This window comes from Haliaeetus leucocephalus, unplaced genomic scaffold (genome assembly GCF_000737465.1).
Source record: "Haliaeetus leucocephalus isolate CR32 unplaced genomic scaffold, Haliaeetus_leucocephalus-4.0 Scaffold183, whole genome shotgun sequence".
NCBI lineage: Eukaryota > Metazoa > Chordata > Aves > Accipitriformes > Accipitridae > Haliaeetus > Haliaeetus leucocephalus.
The window spans coordinates 682,113-696,258 of NW_010972619.1; the positions used below are offsets into that span (position 1 = coordinate 682,113).

General features: G+C 44.9%; 1 protein-coding gene across 1 annotated transcript in view; it reads right to left on the reverse strand.

The window, feature by feature from the left end:
* Positions 1-14,146, reverse strand: part of EXD3 (exonuclease 3'-5' domain containing 3) — a 229,345-nt gene that overhangs the window by 139,557 nt on the left and 75,642 nt on the right. The window contains exons 11-16 of the mRNA XM_010564648.1: positions 12,778-12,916; positions 12,216-12,429; positions 11,370-11,479; positions 10,020-10,230; positions 8,739-8,905; positions 6,158-6,328 (exon numbers count right to left, since the gene is read on the reverse strand). Of these exons, the coding sequence (XP_010562950.1) occupies positions 6,158-6,328; positions 8,739-8,905; positions 10,020-10,230; positions 11,370-11,479; positions 12,216-12,429; positions 12,778-12,916 (1,012 nt within the window). The remainder of the gene's footprint in view (positions 1-6,157; positions 6,329-8,738; positions 8,906-10,019; positions 10,231-11,369; positions 11,480-12,215; positions 12,430-12,777; positions 12,917-14,146) is intronic.

Genomic DNA, 14,146 nt, shown 5'->3' on the forward strand with positions numbered 1-14,146 from the left:
CCAGCAGCTGAAGAGCAGACATACAGAAATTATGCACCCTTTCCAGGCTGCAAAGAACATCTCCATTGAGAGACTTGCAATCCTACGCTTTTGTCAGAGGTCTTGTCCTTCAAGGGAAAGGTCTGTGCTGAATTATCAGGGGACTCATTACCCACACTTCTGACCTTCGCAATAGAGTGAGAGACACTTTCAAATGGTTTGGTGCCAAAAGGAGATACTAAATCTGGAACTGCAATTCTTCACAAGGATGAAAGTGTGACTGATCTTCCTATGATTAAATGACATCCCTCCCTCCCACCCCTTCACCCCCTCATGTAGAAGGGAAATAGTTTCATGGCCGTAGCAATAGAAGGATTCCCATGTGAACCGGCACTTGAGCTCTGCTAGTGCTGACAAGACATTGGCACTTTGAGGTAGGCATGAGGTTATTTCTCTTCTCTGGCTTGGATTCTGTTGGAAGCCCTCATATTTTTCACTGTTTCCAGATGGTGTGTCACACAGGTCTCTCTTCTGGATCAGAGTTTCAGAAGCTCTCTCTGGATCATCCTCTAACCCTGGCAGGAGGACACATTTGGGATTAGAGTCCTGCTGCACTTCCCAGACAGTCTGACACCACTAAGCATAACCAAGGAACACTGAAAAAAAACAAACCAAGATTTTAAAACTCTATCTTGGATAGCTATTCTCTTAAGACCCACTGGACCTATGGCAACATGAAACAAGGGGGAGAAGGCTCTGAAGGCACAAACTCCCTGTGCAGTCAACTAAGCAACCATTTTTTTCCTATCTTGACCTTTCAGGTAACCACTTCCCTCCCTTTTTTGTTACGTCACTCTTTGGCTGCCAGTTCTCCACTGAGAAAGCAATTGGCAACTTCTAAAGCATCTTCCTACAGGCAGAATTACCGGATTTCTTTCAAAATCAACCCTCTCTCTCGATAAAGGAAAAAATCTCCAAGAACAGGAACCTTGAAGTGGCAGCAGAAACACCCTGCGCTGCATGCAATCCTACTACACACAGTTTGGGTTACTGAACAGCCCTGCCAACAAACCACCCTCATGGCACATTAGTGAGAGAAGTCCAGTAAGGCAACAGCAAAAGTTCACCACAGTGGTTTGCTGACAAGGGAAAAGAGATGTGAAATTCCTTCAGACCCATGTGTGCTTCAGGGTAAGTGAGGATTTCACAGCTGGAACACTCCATTCTGACTTCCTGCATCCAGGGTTAATTAGTTCAAGCTTGATAAATCCCCGTATCTAAATGGCTCTGCAGAGACAGGCAAAGAACATCAAATAAAAAGGAGAAAAGCAATAACTCTTCCAGCATGTTTTTCCGCCTCTGGAACAATGACTGGGAGAAGCACGCAGAGCCAGAAAAGCCATGTGATAGCACACATCTGACTGAAACCACGGAGGACACGTGCTGAAGAAAAGGGCACAATTCCTTCTTTTCCTCTGAAAGAAATAACGGACAGCAGTGCTGGGACCATCCGGAAGATGTGTGCTTGAAGATGCAAATAAAAGGAAAAGAACGACCAGAGTAGCGTGTTGGGGTGCGTGTCACGGACTTGTGCTCCATCCCAAGTGCTGCAGGGAGGGCACTGGCCTCAGTTTCACAATCTATTAAAAGGGTAGTATCAACTTCCTCTGGAAAAGGCTTAGACTTTCTGAATAGAAAGCACTGCCTAATAACTTGGTATTATTATTTAGCCCTTAACGTGCCTGTCTGTTCAGCCAACTTTCATCTTGCAGAGATGAATGAACTCAAATGAATTACTACAAGAGAGACCTGGAAGGGCAACGACTGATGAGAGAGGACAGAGAGATACCATATGTTTCGAAGCCAGCAGCAGAATGATTTGTGACAACCTAAAGGATCCTGAATTAAGGCCAAAGAAGGTTTCAAGAAACAGCAGCACAAGGCTGTAGATTTGTAATTTAAAATCTGCCAGGCCCGTGCATGACGTGTTGGGCAATGCCACATGTCCTTGAAGAGGCAAACTGCAGTGCTCCCTCTGCAAGACAGCAATCCAGGAAAAGCTGTGACCCCCCCCTTTGCAGTGACAGAGGTGAAGCAGTGATCCTGGGCCTAGGCCAGCAAGGTCCCAGTTTGGACAAAAAGGGAGCAGACAGAAAGCATCTGCTCCAGGATGTGTGCTGGAAAAGCACCCTACTAGAGAAGTGGATCGTAAGCCTCAATCCAAGCCTGAAGCTCCCTACCTATTATCTCAGGCTCTTTTAAAATAGATAATAAACCAAGAGCTTAATAGCTATGAACACACTCAGTCCAGTCCTGCAGTGCACTTGCTGTACTGCTGGTATTTCAACCCTAGGCTTCTCTTCAGCATTCCTGAAAACCATAAATTGTACAGTTATTGCATGATTTCATAATGTGGCCTTAAGTACCACACCAAAACCATTGACTCAATTTTGTTTCTTAATGTAGACCCATTTTTATCAAGGTCTCCAATGAAAGACATTCTCCTCCTGCTGACCAAACATCAAAAGCAAAGTCTTGATCTTAAAGGAAGAACAGTTCTTCATCTGTCCTCTGCGAATTTACTCTGCAGACTGGCGGGGAGGTAAAAAGACTAGCAAACCTGAAGAATGTCGTTTACATAAAAAATATGGAAAAAGACATTCAAAGCTGAGACGAGATCAGAGATTAGATTCCCCCATTACATGAAGCTCTGCTCACTGCAGTATTAGAAGTTCCCTTTGTGTCCCATGGCTCCAAACCAGTCCAGGGCAATTTAGATCCAGGTACACATTGCTCTAACTGGCTCCTGAGATCCATCCGAGCCTGGCTCTCCTCTCCGACTTGCTAGTTCACCTGGAGTTTTGGGGGGAGTATGTGTAACCTTGCAAGGGAATCTTCTACACCATGGGAGCTGCAGGAAGCCAGTTCTACCAGCCTTCTGGTTATTATCACACTTCAAAAGATACCAGGTTTGCCTTAGCGTGCAAATTATTCTTAGAGATGAGGATGATTTTGAAGACCAAGAGCACAATCCGTTAAAAAAATAAAAGAAGCTAACCCCCAACTCAACTGAAGGGGCTCTGAGATTCCACCAAGTCTCTTCTTAGAAATTAGTGACCTAAGAGACTACCAAAATTTTCTTATAAGCTTCTGCTTCACTCCTGAAGTACAATATTGCAAGATCTACTGTAGTCACTTCAAGGCTGGTGGGTGATCCTTTAAGGTTAGTACGAGAAGCATCCCACTGCTCTACCTGATTCTGCAAAATTGCAGAGAAAAGAGGAACACCCACTGAAACTTTGCCACTTCCAATTATCCATCTAGAAGGCCCAAAAGATAGGTTTAAGATTTTCTGCAGGAAGTTTGCAGAAGACAAGCTGGAAGACCTGTCTAGAAACAGCACAGGCATAGGACGTGATTTAAATAAAGAAAAATCTATTAACTGGAAATAACATGCTGCTTATAGGAATAAGTACAAATGCAAAGAGTGGCTTACCCCAATAATGGCACCTGCACACACAGAAGGATGCTGCATAAGAGAGAACGAATCTCCTCATTCTTTACCAGATGGAGTCATTCTTTATTTTGGGATGGAGTCAGAAGTCCCTGGTGAGGAAGGGCTGGATGCATACAGCCCTTCTCAGGAGTGGCCTCCCTGTTTTGCCACACAGCAGGGAGCCAGGCTTGGGCCAGCCTGGGCCACTACCCAAAGCCCTCTAGAAGGGCCTCCTACCCAAGGTGTAGGACTGGAGCAGTGCTGCCAGGCAAGGACATGTTTCAGGGAAAGCATGTGCTGAATCCCCCCAGCTCTCCATGCACAGGCTGCTAAAGTCAGGTAAAGGAGCTCGTCCAGCACATCTGTTACAAATTTCATCCCCTAGCTGCATACCTGCTTTGCCAAACACTTGTGTGCATTGCGCTACAGCAGCTAGGATATAAACGTAACACAGTAAAAATGTTACTGCCACGCCACCGAATGAGAAGACTTGGAAAATGACATGGCACCCATACATGGACACAAAGCTGCTCTTCCCAGAGAGGCTGGTGCTCATGAACAGAGGCTAAAATCTTTTTGTAAGGACGGACTGTGAGCAATTTGTCTTCAACATGAGGGCAGATTTAACCAGAGAAATTTTCAGTCTGAATTTCTACTGTCTTTCTATTTTTAAAGATTTTCTGTGTCTGTGCTTATGACAGGTGACTTTTCATCAGTCACTTCTCCAGTCAAGTCCTAATTAAATGGACCACCATTAAATACACAGAATGCAAACTGGTGTCATCTCACAGCAGCTAAATATGGACATACGGGGGGATACACTGGCTCGTGGTGCCAGAGGTCCTGCTCTCACGGGCCAGAAGATCTGAGATTGCAGATCTGGCATGATAAACTCACCATGACAACTGTTGTCCATGATAAAACATTTAACCAATAATAGCAGCACAACATGAAGCAGTACACAGGACACAAACTTCATGTTTAGCCTGGGAATGGGGTTTCTCGAAGCAATTACTGCCACACGCATTAGTCTAAAAGAAAAAAATAAAAAAATTCCATAGCTGCCCAAGCATAACCTACAAAGCTCTCAGGCTTTTAAGTTTGATCTCTGTAGAGGGTGAAGGACAAGACCCATCTGCCTACCAATACCTGAAGTCACTTTAAGAAGCAACAGGAATGAGAACAATAAGGAGCAAATGCCAGGTGATTCAGGAGTTCTTGGCACAAGGAGATGTGTAATATGACTGATAAATAATTTTTGTGAAATGACTTTAATTAAGAACAAACACTAACTCTGTACACATTTATGTGTTCCTGGTGACACTAGTTTGAGACTGTGTTGGTTCAACACCCAAACTGTCTATCTTGTATTCGGTGACCAGGATCCAAACCTTTCTCCTGGCCTTTGCAATAACATTTACAAGTTTTCAGGTGTAGGGTGGTCAGCATTCAATTTTTATTAAATCAGGACTAGCCAGATGTAAAGCAGGGTGGGAGGAGTCTATTTTTATCTTTGATTATCCAAGCACAGATCAAAGGCTCTGCAATACAGTAACACTCCAAGGGCTTTTGATAGTGAAAGGATGTTTGTCCGGTCACCATAGAGAAAGCAATGTAAAACATCCTGTCCATAGCACGATAAGGTATCAGGATGAGAAGCGGAGACGGGACTCGGGGGGGGAAGCAGTGAGAACTGGTTTGTTTAAATGACTTGTGCAAGTTTGGCAGAGATGAGAAATTAATTATTTCTGCAGAAGTTAGAGCCTGCCCAGGATTCAGGCCAAGCAGACATCTGAAGAGGAAACATCCTGTACACCAGGCTGGGTGATCAGTGCACATTTGATAGCAACACACTGTGTGGGCTGGATATCTCAATTTCAGGCATAGTAGAAATATGTCTGAAATGAAGAAGCATGTGTCTCTCCTCCAAGAGGGTCAAAGTTGTTATGGGAGTCCAGATCAATGTTTATTGTCCCCATGTATGTTAGAGACTCTTCCGTTCCCAAATATTTCACTGTGAGTTGTGGCTGATCACCTCTGAGTCATCTCACAAGGTGGTACCCAGCTAGGATGTTATATAGCAATTTATTATGGAAATTTTTCCTTTTGTATTGAACAGCCATCTTTTGATTACGGTTCTGCTTGATTGACCCAGGCACAAGGCAGGCAAATACCCTCCCTGTAAGCCCAAACTGGAGTCCATTAGAAACCTAAGTGAATTTTGGTTTCCTTTCTCTGATTTTTGTCTTGTTGCAAACACACCACTGCCTCCCCATCAAAGACCCTTGAGACTTCAGGTCACATCTTTACACTCTGCTTGTGTTCTTCTAACTTGAAACACCCCAGCTGTCAATGACACAAACATACAGACACAAATAAGATTTGCGATCACAGCACACTCGGCTCACCTCCTCTCTCCTCAAAATGGAGAGCCAAGCCGGCACACTACTGTGGGGACTAGCTAATACCAGCTGCAACGTGGCACAGCTTCTCAGACTGAACCAGAGAACTGGGTCTCAGCATGGACATAGGAGGAAGCATGCGCTGGGCAGCTCCTACCAACCCACTACCTGTTCAGCACGTGTGACTAACCAATGCACTTATACAGTAAGCAGCAGGCCTTCCCCAAGGAGCGCAGATGGGAGCTATGAACACACACACACGCGCGCACACATAACTAACCTCAGCTGCTTTCCTATGGTCATCCTCATTCTCCAGCATCTGGACATCTACACCAAGGCAGCGAAGATAGCGCCCAAGGCCTTGCAGCATGTTATCACAGACCACGCTGAACTCCTTTGGGGAGATGGGAGCAGGGCGACATGAGGTGTCCTTTTTGGAACCTTTGCATTGCTACAGAAAGGCAAGAGATCCATAAGCAGCAGAACAGAAGGCTGATTTGTGGATTGCCTCTCTGCATTCACCTGCCATGGCAAATCCAACTGTCCTCTTCCACCTGTATTACAATTTCCCCCATGCTCTGCAACACCTCTAGTTCCTCCTTCATGTCCTTTCTACATTGTCCACCTACCACCTGGGCAGGAGGCAACACATGACAGGGCTAATTCTGAATTAGCTATTCACTCACTGGCCAGCTAGCCACCCAAACTGGGGATCTGCAGCCTTTCCCTGGAGAAATGCCAACCTGGCCTTCTATGCTCTACACAGACATTCATTTTCATGAAGTCACAGAAACAGATCTTCAGACTGCCATTCCCCTATTGAATTAGACTGCAATTAATATGCATGTGCGAAAGTTATGATTTGGGAAGGGGATCTGACAGACAGAGGGAGAAACAGGTAGACAAAGCAACCATGTCAGCTCTGCTATCTTCGGAAGTTTAAAAATAGGCAGTGCCGGAATTCTGTTTATTTTATTTCAAATATCTGCTGCTGGGGGAGCTCCTGCAGTTGGAGACTGTCATTGGGAGGCTCCCAGAAGTACAATAGCTAAATTCATGGAGAAGGGAAGTTATTAAGGAACCTCCAATGTTCAGCTTTTGCCTCCAGGAACTTGAATCAACTGGGATGACTGAAGGACACAGCCACCACCTATGCAGGGCTACACAGTCTTTGGAAGCAGAGAGTTACTGCAGCATTGCAGATTAGCTCTGCAGGAGTTGACTCAGGCCTGGAAATGCTGTGGCACACCATGCAGATACACCTGGGCTGACCATGTGAACTAGCTCAGATCTGACAGCTCAATCTGCGTGATGCTGCACCTCATAGAAGCTGGTAGACATACTTAAAGCTCTGCAGCACTGGGTAGACTGGACCATCACCAACTCCTGCAAGGACTTTGGTGGATGCAGCTGTGCCCTAAGACATCAGAGTGCTGTGATAACAGATCAAGCTGACCCTTCAATGCTGAAGTAGTTGGAAGATACTAACCCTGTGCTGCTGCTTCTGTGCAAACAGATGTAAAGGAGCAGCAGCTGGCTCTTAGCTAGTGTTTATTCAATGGCCAGCAATGTCATATGTAGCATTTTTCTCACGTTTCATGCCAGCAGAGAGCAAAAAGCTTATAAAGGAGAATAGTGTCATTAGCCCCACTTCAGATAGTGGACAAGGAAACACTGGGAAGAGAGTTGGGAGTCATGCAGGATGCAGAGTCAGGAGAAGTCTGCTTTTTTGAGTCCCAGTCCAGGTTTTACCAACTACCTCTTGGTTAATGGATCTGACTGTACAGAACATAAAGATGACCCATGAGTTCACAAGGTAATTCAAGCCTGAAGTACTTTTCCCATCTCTGCAGCAGCCACTCAGATCTGTTGTAACATACAATATTCCCATGAACAAAAAGTGCTTAGGAAACTACCGAGCAGCTTTGTGTTTTACTTCCTGACTAAGACTAATGGGATACTGTACTTTTACATGCACTTGAAAAGGAGGATCCTGAAAAGGTGGCTATAATCAATAGCATCTCAGTCCAACCATGGAAGGTAGTATTGACTGCAGGAGCTAAATACACATTTGGGACTACTCAGAAGGATACACAGCCATAGTGAGTCTTCTCAGTTAATAAACAAAACTGTTTTTCTGCTAATGTTTTCATAGGTGGATAAACAACTGGATGGCTGCATTTTAAAAGTAAAACTTTATTACCAAGAGAGAGGGACCAGTCACGTTCCAAGATATTTAAACAGAGTCACACAGATTCAAGTTATGGTCGGTGGAGTTTTCAGGCTCTGCCACAACATAGATTGCAGAGAGAGGCCAGTCAATGGAGTATGTGGTGGTGGGCAGGGAGACAGAGACAAGCCATCAGCAGAAAGACTTTTTTGATGGATTGTTTGTTTTTAACTTTGCAGACTTCTGGTCCAGACACAATAAAGGAGGCATTCCCAACATGAAACCAAAGCATAGAAGCTCAGTTAAAAGCAAAAGTAAGGAAGTCATAGTTTTGAAACCTCATTGATGCAACACCTAGGCCACAGACTTCAAACCCACACCACTGAGGAAATGTGGAAGGAGCATTTCTACCAGCAAGGTTAGCTGGATTCTACCACACAGATCTGCACCAACATTTTGCAAAGACAAATGAACCTAAAATTGCAGGGAAAGCTGAACCAAGGCATGCAAAGGAGAAAGTACATCTTACCAGTAAAGGGGAGGGGCGAGGAAGATGTTTGCTGCAATAGTCCTGAGAACAGACTACAAAAAGGCATGCCATGCATAGCTAATAGTATGACTGAGAGACAAGCCAACATATGATTTGCAGGGGTCTTGAGCAACATGCAGCTCTTTGAAGATGTTTACAAACCTGTCCAGAAGGTGACAGTACTTCTTGTTTATTCAGCTGCTTCTTTGCCCTGGGTTTTATGCTTGATTTTCCCACCAGACTCGCAGTCAGGTCTGAACTCAGACCAAAGCTCGCTGGATCCTTACAGAGTTTCTCATAGATCTCCAGCAAACAGTATGCATCCGAAGCTGAAAATAAGGGAACATGAGCCTCAGCTGGTTTCATTCGAAAGTAAAACAGAGGCTCTCCTGATGCAAGGAAGAGCCCTCACCTTGGTAAATGCCACTGAATGCAAACAATCTGTGAAGCTCCAAGTTACTCGTGCCATACCCTGCACTCTTTTACTTGTTCAGTGAGCACCATGACCTAACACATGATCCCAAAGAGTCAAGGCAGAGGAGCACAAAAAGTGACGGGCCCTCTGCTGTCTCTGACTCTAATGGAATGCAAATTGTAGTGCGCCTGTTCAAACCACCATGTAAGACAGCTTCAGCCAACACATTTTACTCTCCATTGTTACTGAGCAGTGGCTTGCCCACAGTTTATTACTGCATCTCAGCTATGGGAAGGTAACTTCTCCCTTAGATGCAATATCTTAAAAAGTAATAACTGAGTTGTTTGCAATCACCTGCCCACATGCACTGCCATGCGGCTTCTGTTCCTTGCAACGGGAGCTGTCTAAGTCTCCAAGCCAGTTTTACAAGTCCTAGCGATTAACTTTTGTGGGAACTGTGTCAGCTTCAAGGATAGTTGAATTTAACAAAGGGCTGGTTTGCTTCAGTAGACTGTCCTTTGATGCCCCAGGAAAAGATTTAGACCCAGACTTCTGACTCTGGGGTAATCAGCAATAAACTCCACTGGTACCGATTCTGTGCTGCAGTTTCTGACACCATGTCCACCCATTTTTAACCCTGCTCTAACAAGCACTTAACTATGACAAATGAACACAGCACTTGTTTCCCAGAAAGGCTGTGAAATGAGGCAGAAGGAAGTGGACTTTCTTCCTTTCAGTTACTGAGAGGAGTTTCCACTGAGGTGATCTTTCAACAGACAAAATCTGCAAAGCACAGGAATTCTTTCATAAGGGAAATAATGAATCACTGGACAGTTTAAACTTCAACCATTAAAGCCATGTCCGCAAAAGGACAAACACAACATGTGCTGGCTTTTCTGAACAGGAACTAATGTGCAAAGCCATTTTCTTCGTTTGCTACTTAATGATTTTCCTGGTGACAGAGAACAGACAAACACAGCCTGTAATGGACAGTCTGTAGCACCTTGCCACAGAGTCAGTGAGCAGACCTGCATAGAGGATCTGTTCCTCTCGGAGAGGCCGTTTCTCCCAGTTAGACAGCTGCTCTGTTTTATCTAGCGGTTTCCCCAGCACATGTTGCACCAAGAGGCTGAGTCCTTTCTCTGGCTGCCTGAACCCTCTATCCTCATTGCTCTGCTCCGGGGACAGTACATCGACCTTCTGGCCACCCTTCTTCCAGTCAATGGAGCTCTTCTGCAGCTGATGGAAAGAAAAAGATATAAAATGCATGGTTATAAAACAACTTCTACAACACTTCCTATTCCAGTGGGTGGGGCCATGCAGCAACCCTATCATTTTTATCTCTTGCCTGGCATATTGAATCCCGTTGTCTCAGACAAGGGCTGGGATGGCATTAGATATATATGGCGTCTGGTTATTTGTTTAACAAACACACTTGCTGGAAAGAAATTAGTTTCATAGCCAGGGAAGGAAAAAAAGTGCATTGTTGTACAGCACTGCATCAGGGCAGCAGGGCTGTGACTGTGACTTTGCAGAGGTTTGCAGGGTGCTCAGCCATGCTGGAGGCTGTTGGACACCAACTCACTGAAAGAATAGCACTGGTAGTTCAGCACCATTCTCCTTCTAGTTCCAGTGAGAAAAGGTATTCCTGTAACACAGCGGGCAACGGCCTTTCTGCAGTTGCCATTTCTGAGATTAAACTGAGGCAATAGCTGTTGGCAGGTACTTCAGACCCTGCAGCACTTCCCAGGTTAAGCTATCAGTCCCCAAGATCTGGGTTCACCCCAGCCCACAGCCTTAAACACACTCTGTAAATTTTATCCATTAAAATGGTTGTCCTTAGCATTTCTGAAAACTGCTAAAAATGGCTGTGTGCAAACCCAGAGACAGCTGTACTTCAGCTGAACAGACATTCCTCTGCTAAATCCACCAGTAGCCCTCCTATGAACATTACAAGTTCTCTAAAAATCATTAACTCCATAATATCTGCTTCAATACTGCATGATCTTGGAATATCAGAATTTCTACAAGAATTTGCTCTTACTGAGTTCAAGTATGACTTGTGCTCAGAAACTGTCCTAGCTGATTTGAGCTATGTCTCCATTTCAGTCGCTCTTTCATAGCTTTTATAAAGGCTATGAAAAAAGTAAGTAGTGTATCAAGCTCTAACTTTTTAGTTGATGAAAACTAAATGCTTCTGTCTTTCTTTACAGAATCACATTACCCTCAAAACCACAAGCAGAAAAGGTCTATTTACTCTTTTAGCCATCTCCCTGCCAATACAGGACACAAAAAGACAGCACTGTGAATTCATGACAGTCATCTACAAGCACATGCAGGAGATACAATATTCCATATCTTCATGTGTTCATCCTTACTTGTTTGTCTACTGTGAGTAGGTCCACCACACCTTGCGCTTGCTTATCTGTGTCTTTTAAAGCAGGCCAAGTGGCTGCAAGGCTGCTAAGGTCTCCAGACATCCCATAACCTGAAGCAAAAAAAAAAAAAAAAGTCCAAATCACACAGGTAGGAAAACTCAAATTACAGCTAATGCACCACAGCTTTTTCTAGTTCAGAGTCAAAATGCTGACAATATATTTATAAACATTGGTGGAAAGACTGTTCAGATAGGGAACAAGGCAGACTCCCGTCTCTCCTGTTCCTAAGAGATATTTTTGCGGATCAAGACTGGGAGAGAAGAGGTGGATGAGAAATGCTGAGTTTAAGATCAGCTTACTTAAAATCTGCTAGGTCAGTGAAAGGCAATTATGAATTTGCCCTTGAACTCTGGGTTTAACAACTCCTGCCAAAAGCCTCCAAACAGAATCTAAAACCAGGTATGGTGGGCCAGAGAGGTCTGGTGTCCAGCACAGTGGCTTTGGGACAGGGCCAGCAAATCCAGAAAGATCTGGAAGGCAGAATTCCCTAGACCACTGCAGGTTGTGTGCAAGTCGGGGTTTAGCATGGAACTAAGACAATCCCAAGTCCAAGGGGGGAAGCTAAATCAGACATCTTGGGTCTGACCTGAAATGGGGAGACATTTCTATTATTCCCAGTTACATTGGTCACCCTGCTTCCTGGCATGGCAGTATTTGAATACCCAGGGCTACAAAAGCTGGTTCCATGGTAAGTGGATTTAGAGAATGACAACCCCAAGAGGATCTAGGAATTACACAAAATAAGCTGGGTAAAGACCTGAGGCAGGGAGAAGAGATGCATGTTACCTAGTTTAGTGATAGCTGCATCTGAATAGAGCATCTGGATGAAATGAGGAAGCTTCTCCTTCCCACCCTCCGTCTCAGCATGCTCGAGGAGTCGTGGCAAGTCAAGCAGGAACACCTCATCATTCAGAGCGATTTGAAGGAGGGAGACACGGGGCTTCCCAACCATGCCAAATGAAGGCCTCCACTCCATGTCAATGCCAACAACCTGCCCAGGCTGCAACACAAGACAAAAGCCTTCTTCACTTTAGAGACTGTCTGTGCTTGAAAGTAGCCTGGACAGTCCCTGTCCAGAACACAACCACCTCATCTCTTTGCTAGTGTGCAAACTGCTACAGAGACAAGTAACTTTTGCAGCACACCTGAGTTACCCCTGCAGGGACCTTTGCTGGCACAGCAATTCCCAACATGTTCCCCAGATCAGACAAGCCTAAAGGAAGCAGCTGTTCTTGACCTGGGGTGGGAGGCATTTGATGGCAGTGGCCCACACACAGCCCTGCGTACCAGCCTGCTATGGAGTTTCTGCTCCCTGACCCTGCAAAGTAAATACCAGAGTAACACTCACCTGCAGCACCTTTTCCCAGCACTGCAGTGTCTCCTCCCACGTCTGCAGGAAGTGAATATTTGCCCGTGGAATAGGAAGCTGGTAATGGTCCTTCTTCTTACTCTCTTCATAATTATCTGCTTTTGTGGCCTCTTCTACCCTGCACAGAATCAGATGCAACAGCTTTAAGCCATGCAATGAGAGGAAATCCTAGATTGGAGGAACATCAGGACGTCTTAAGCCCCTTATTCCACTGTGGCCCTCTATTTCCCCATGCCATGCAACTCTTTCTCTTACCCTCTCTTTCCCTACTTTCCCTGTAATCTCAAGTCTCTTTCATCTTGACTCATCCTCTCTTTTTATTCCTATAACAGAAATGGCACTGCATCCAAGACCTCACCACACACATGCAGTGTACCCACTGCAGAGGACACCCAAACCAAAACACGAGCTGGAGTCAGAGTCCCAAGCCCTGTCCTCAATGCTCAGCTCTCTTTCCCAGAATTGATGCAACTTGGATGACAAAGTTGGGCAGCTGTTTCCATATTCAGAGATAACACATTTTAGATTTACTGCTTTTTGCCCTCAGGGTTAACATGGAAGTCTGCTAGCTCCCACAGTGTAATACATAAGAGAGAAGTGAGCTCTGACCAGCGCTGTGTCCAAACAGGAGCTTCACACTTCCCCACAGCAGAAACTGGCTCAGAAAGAGACTCTCAGACTGCTCCACACTAAGATCGCTACCAGCTGGGAATGGGTGAATCTGCCTCATCATTTTATAGTGCAATTGCTTGGGAAGGCTGCACAGACCTCCCTGATGCTATCCAGCTGCTTGTCCTCCATCCCCTTCCCTGTAACGTGTCCACATAAGTTGTACAAGAATATTTCTCCTACACTGCACAGTGATGAAATGAGAAAAGTTAAAAAATAAAGTTTCAAAACCTTCTATACTTAGAGGAAGACAGCCAGCTGAACCTGAGTGCCTTGCTTGTCCTACTCCCTCCATTTGGGGTTCAGATGGCACCACACAGAGAAATTCAGTATCTGTGTATTAATACCCTGGGAATGTTGGAAGATGCCTGCAGAAATGAGCTAACTGATTTCCTACAACAGGATCTTACACAGCACATTTTCTTTTCAAAATGCAGCAGAGTCTCTTGAAATGGCCTTGTAACTGGAAGGTCAGCAGATTGCTGTGGTGTCTCAGCCAGATGATGCAATCAGAGGAAAGAAACTAATAAAACACTGGATACTCTCTTTCCCATAGAGACTTGAAATGGTTTACTATTTGAGAAACTATTTACTAATCTTATGTTTAGGGGACTGTGTGACTAATTTTGTAGCATAGCAGCTTTCACTGTGCAAACACTCTTTTCTGAGGGTTTGTGTG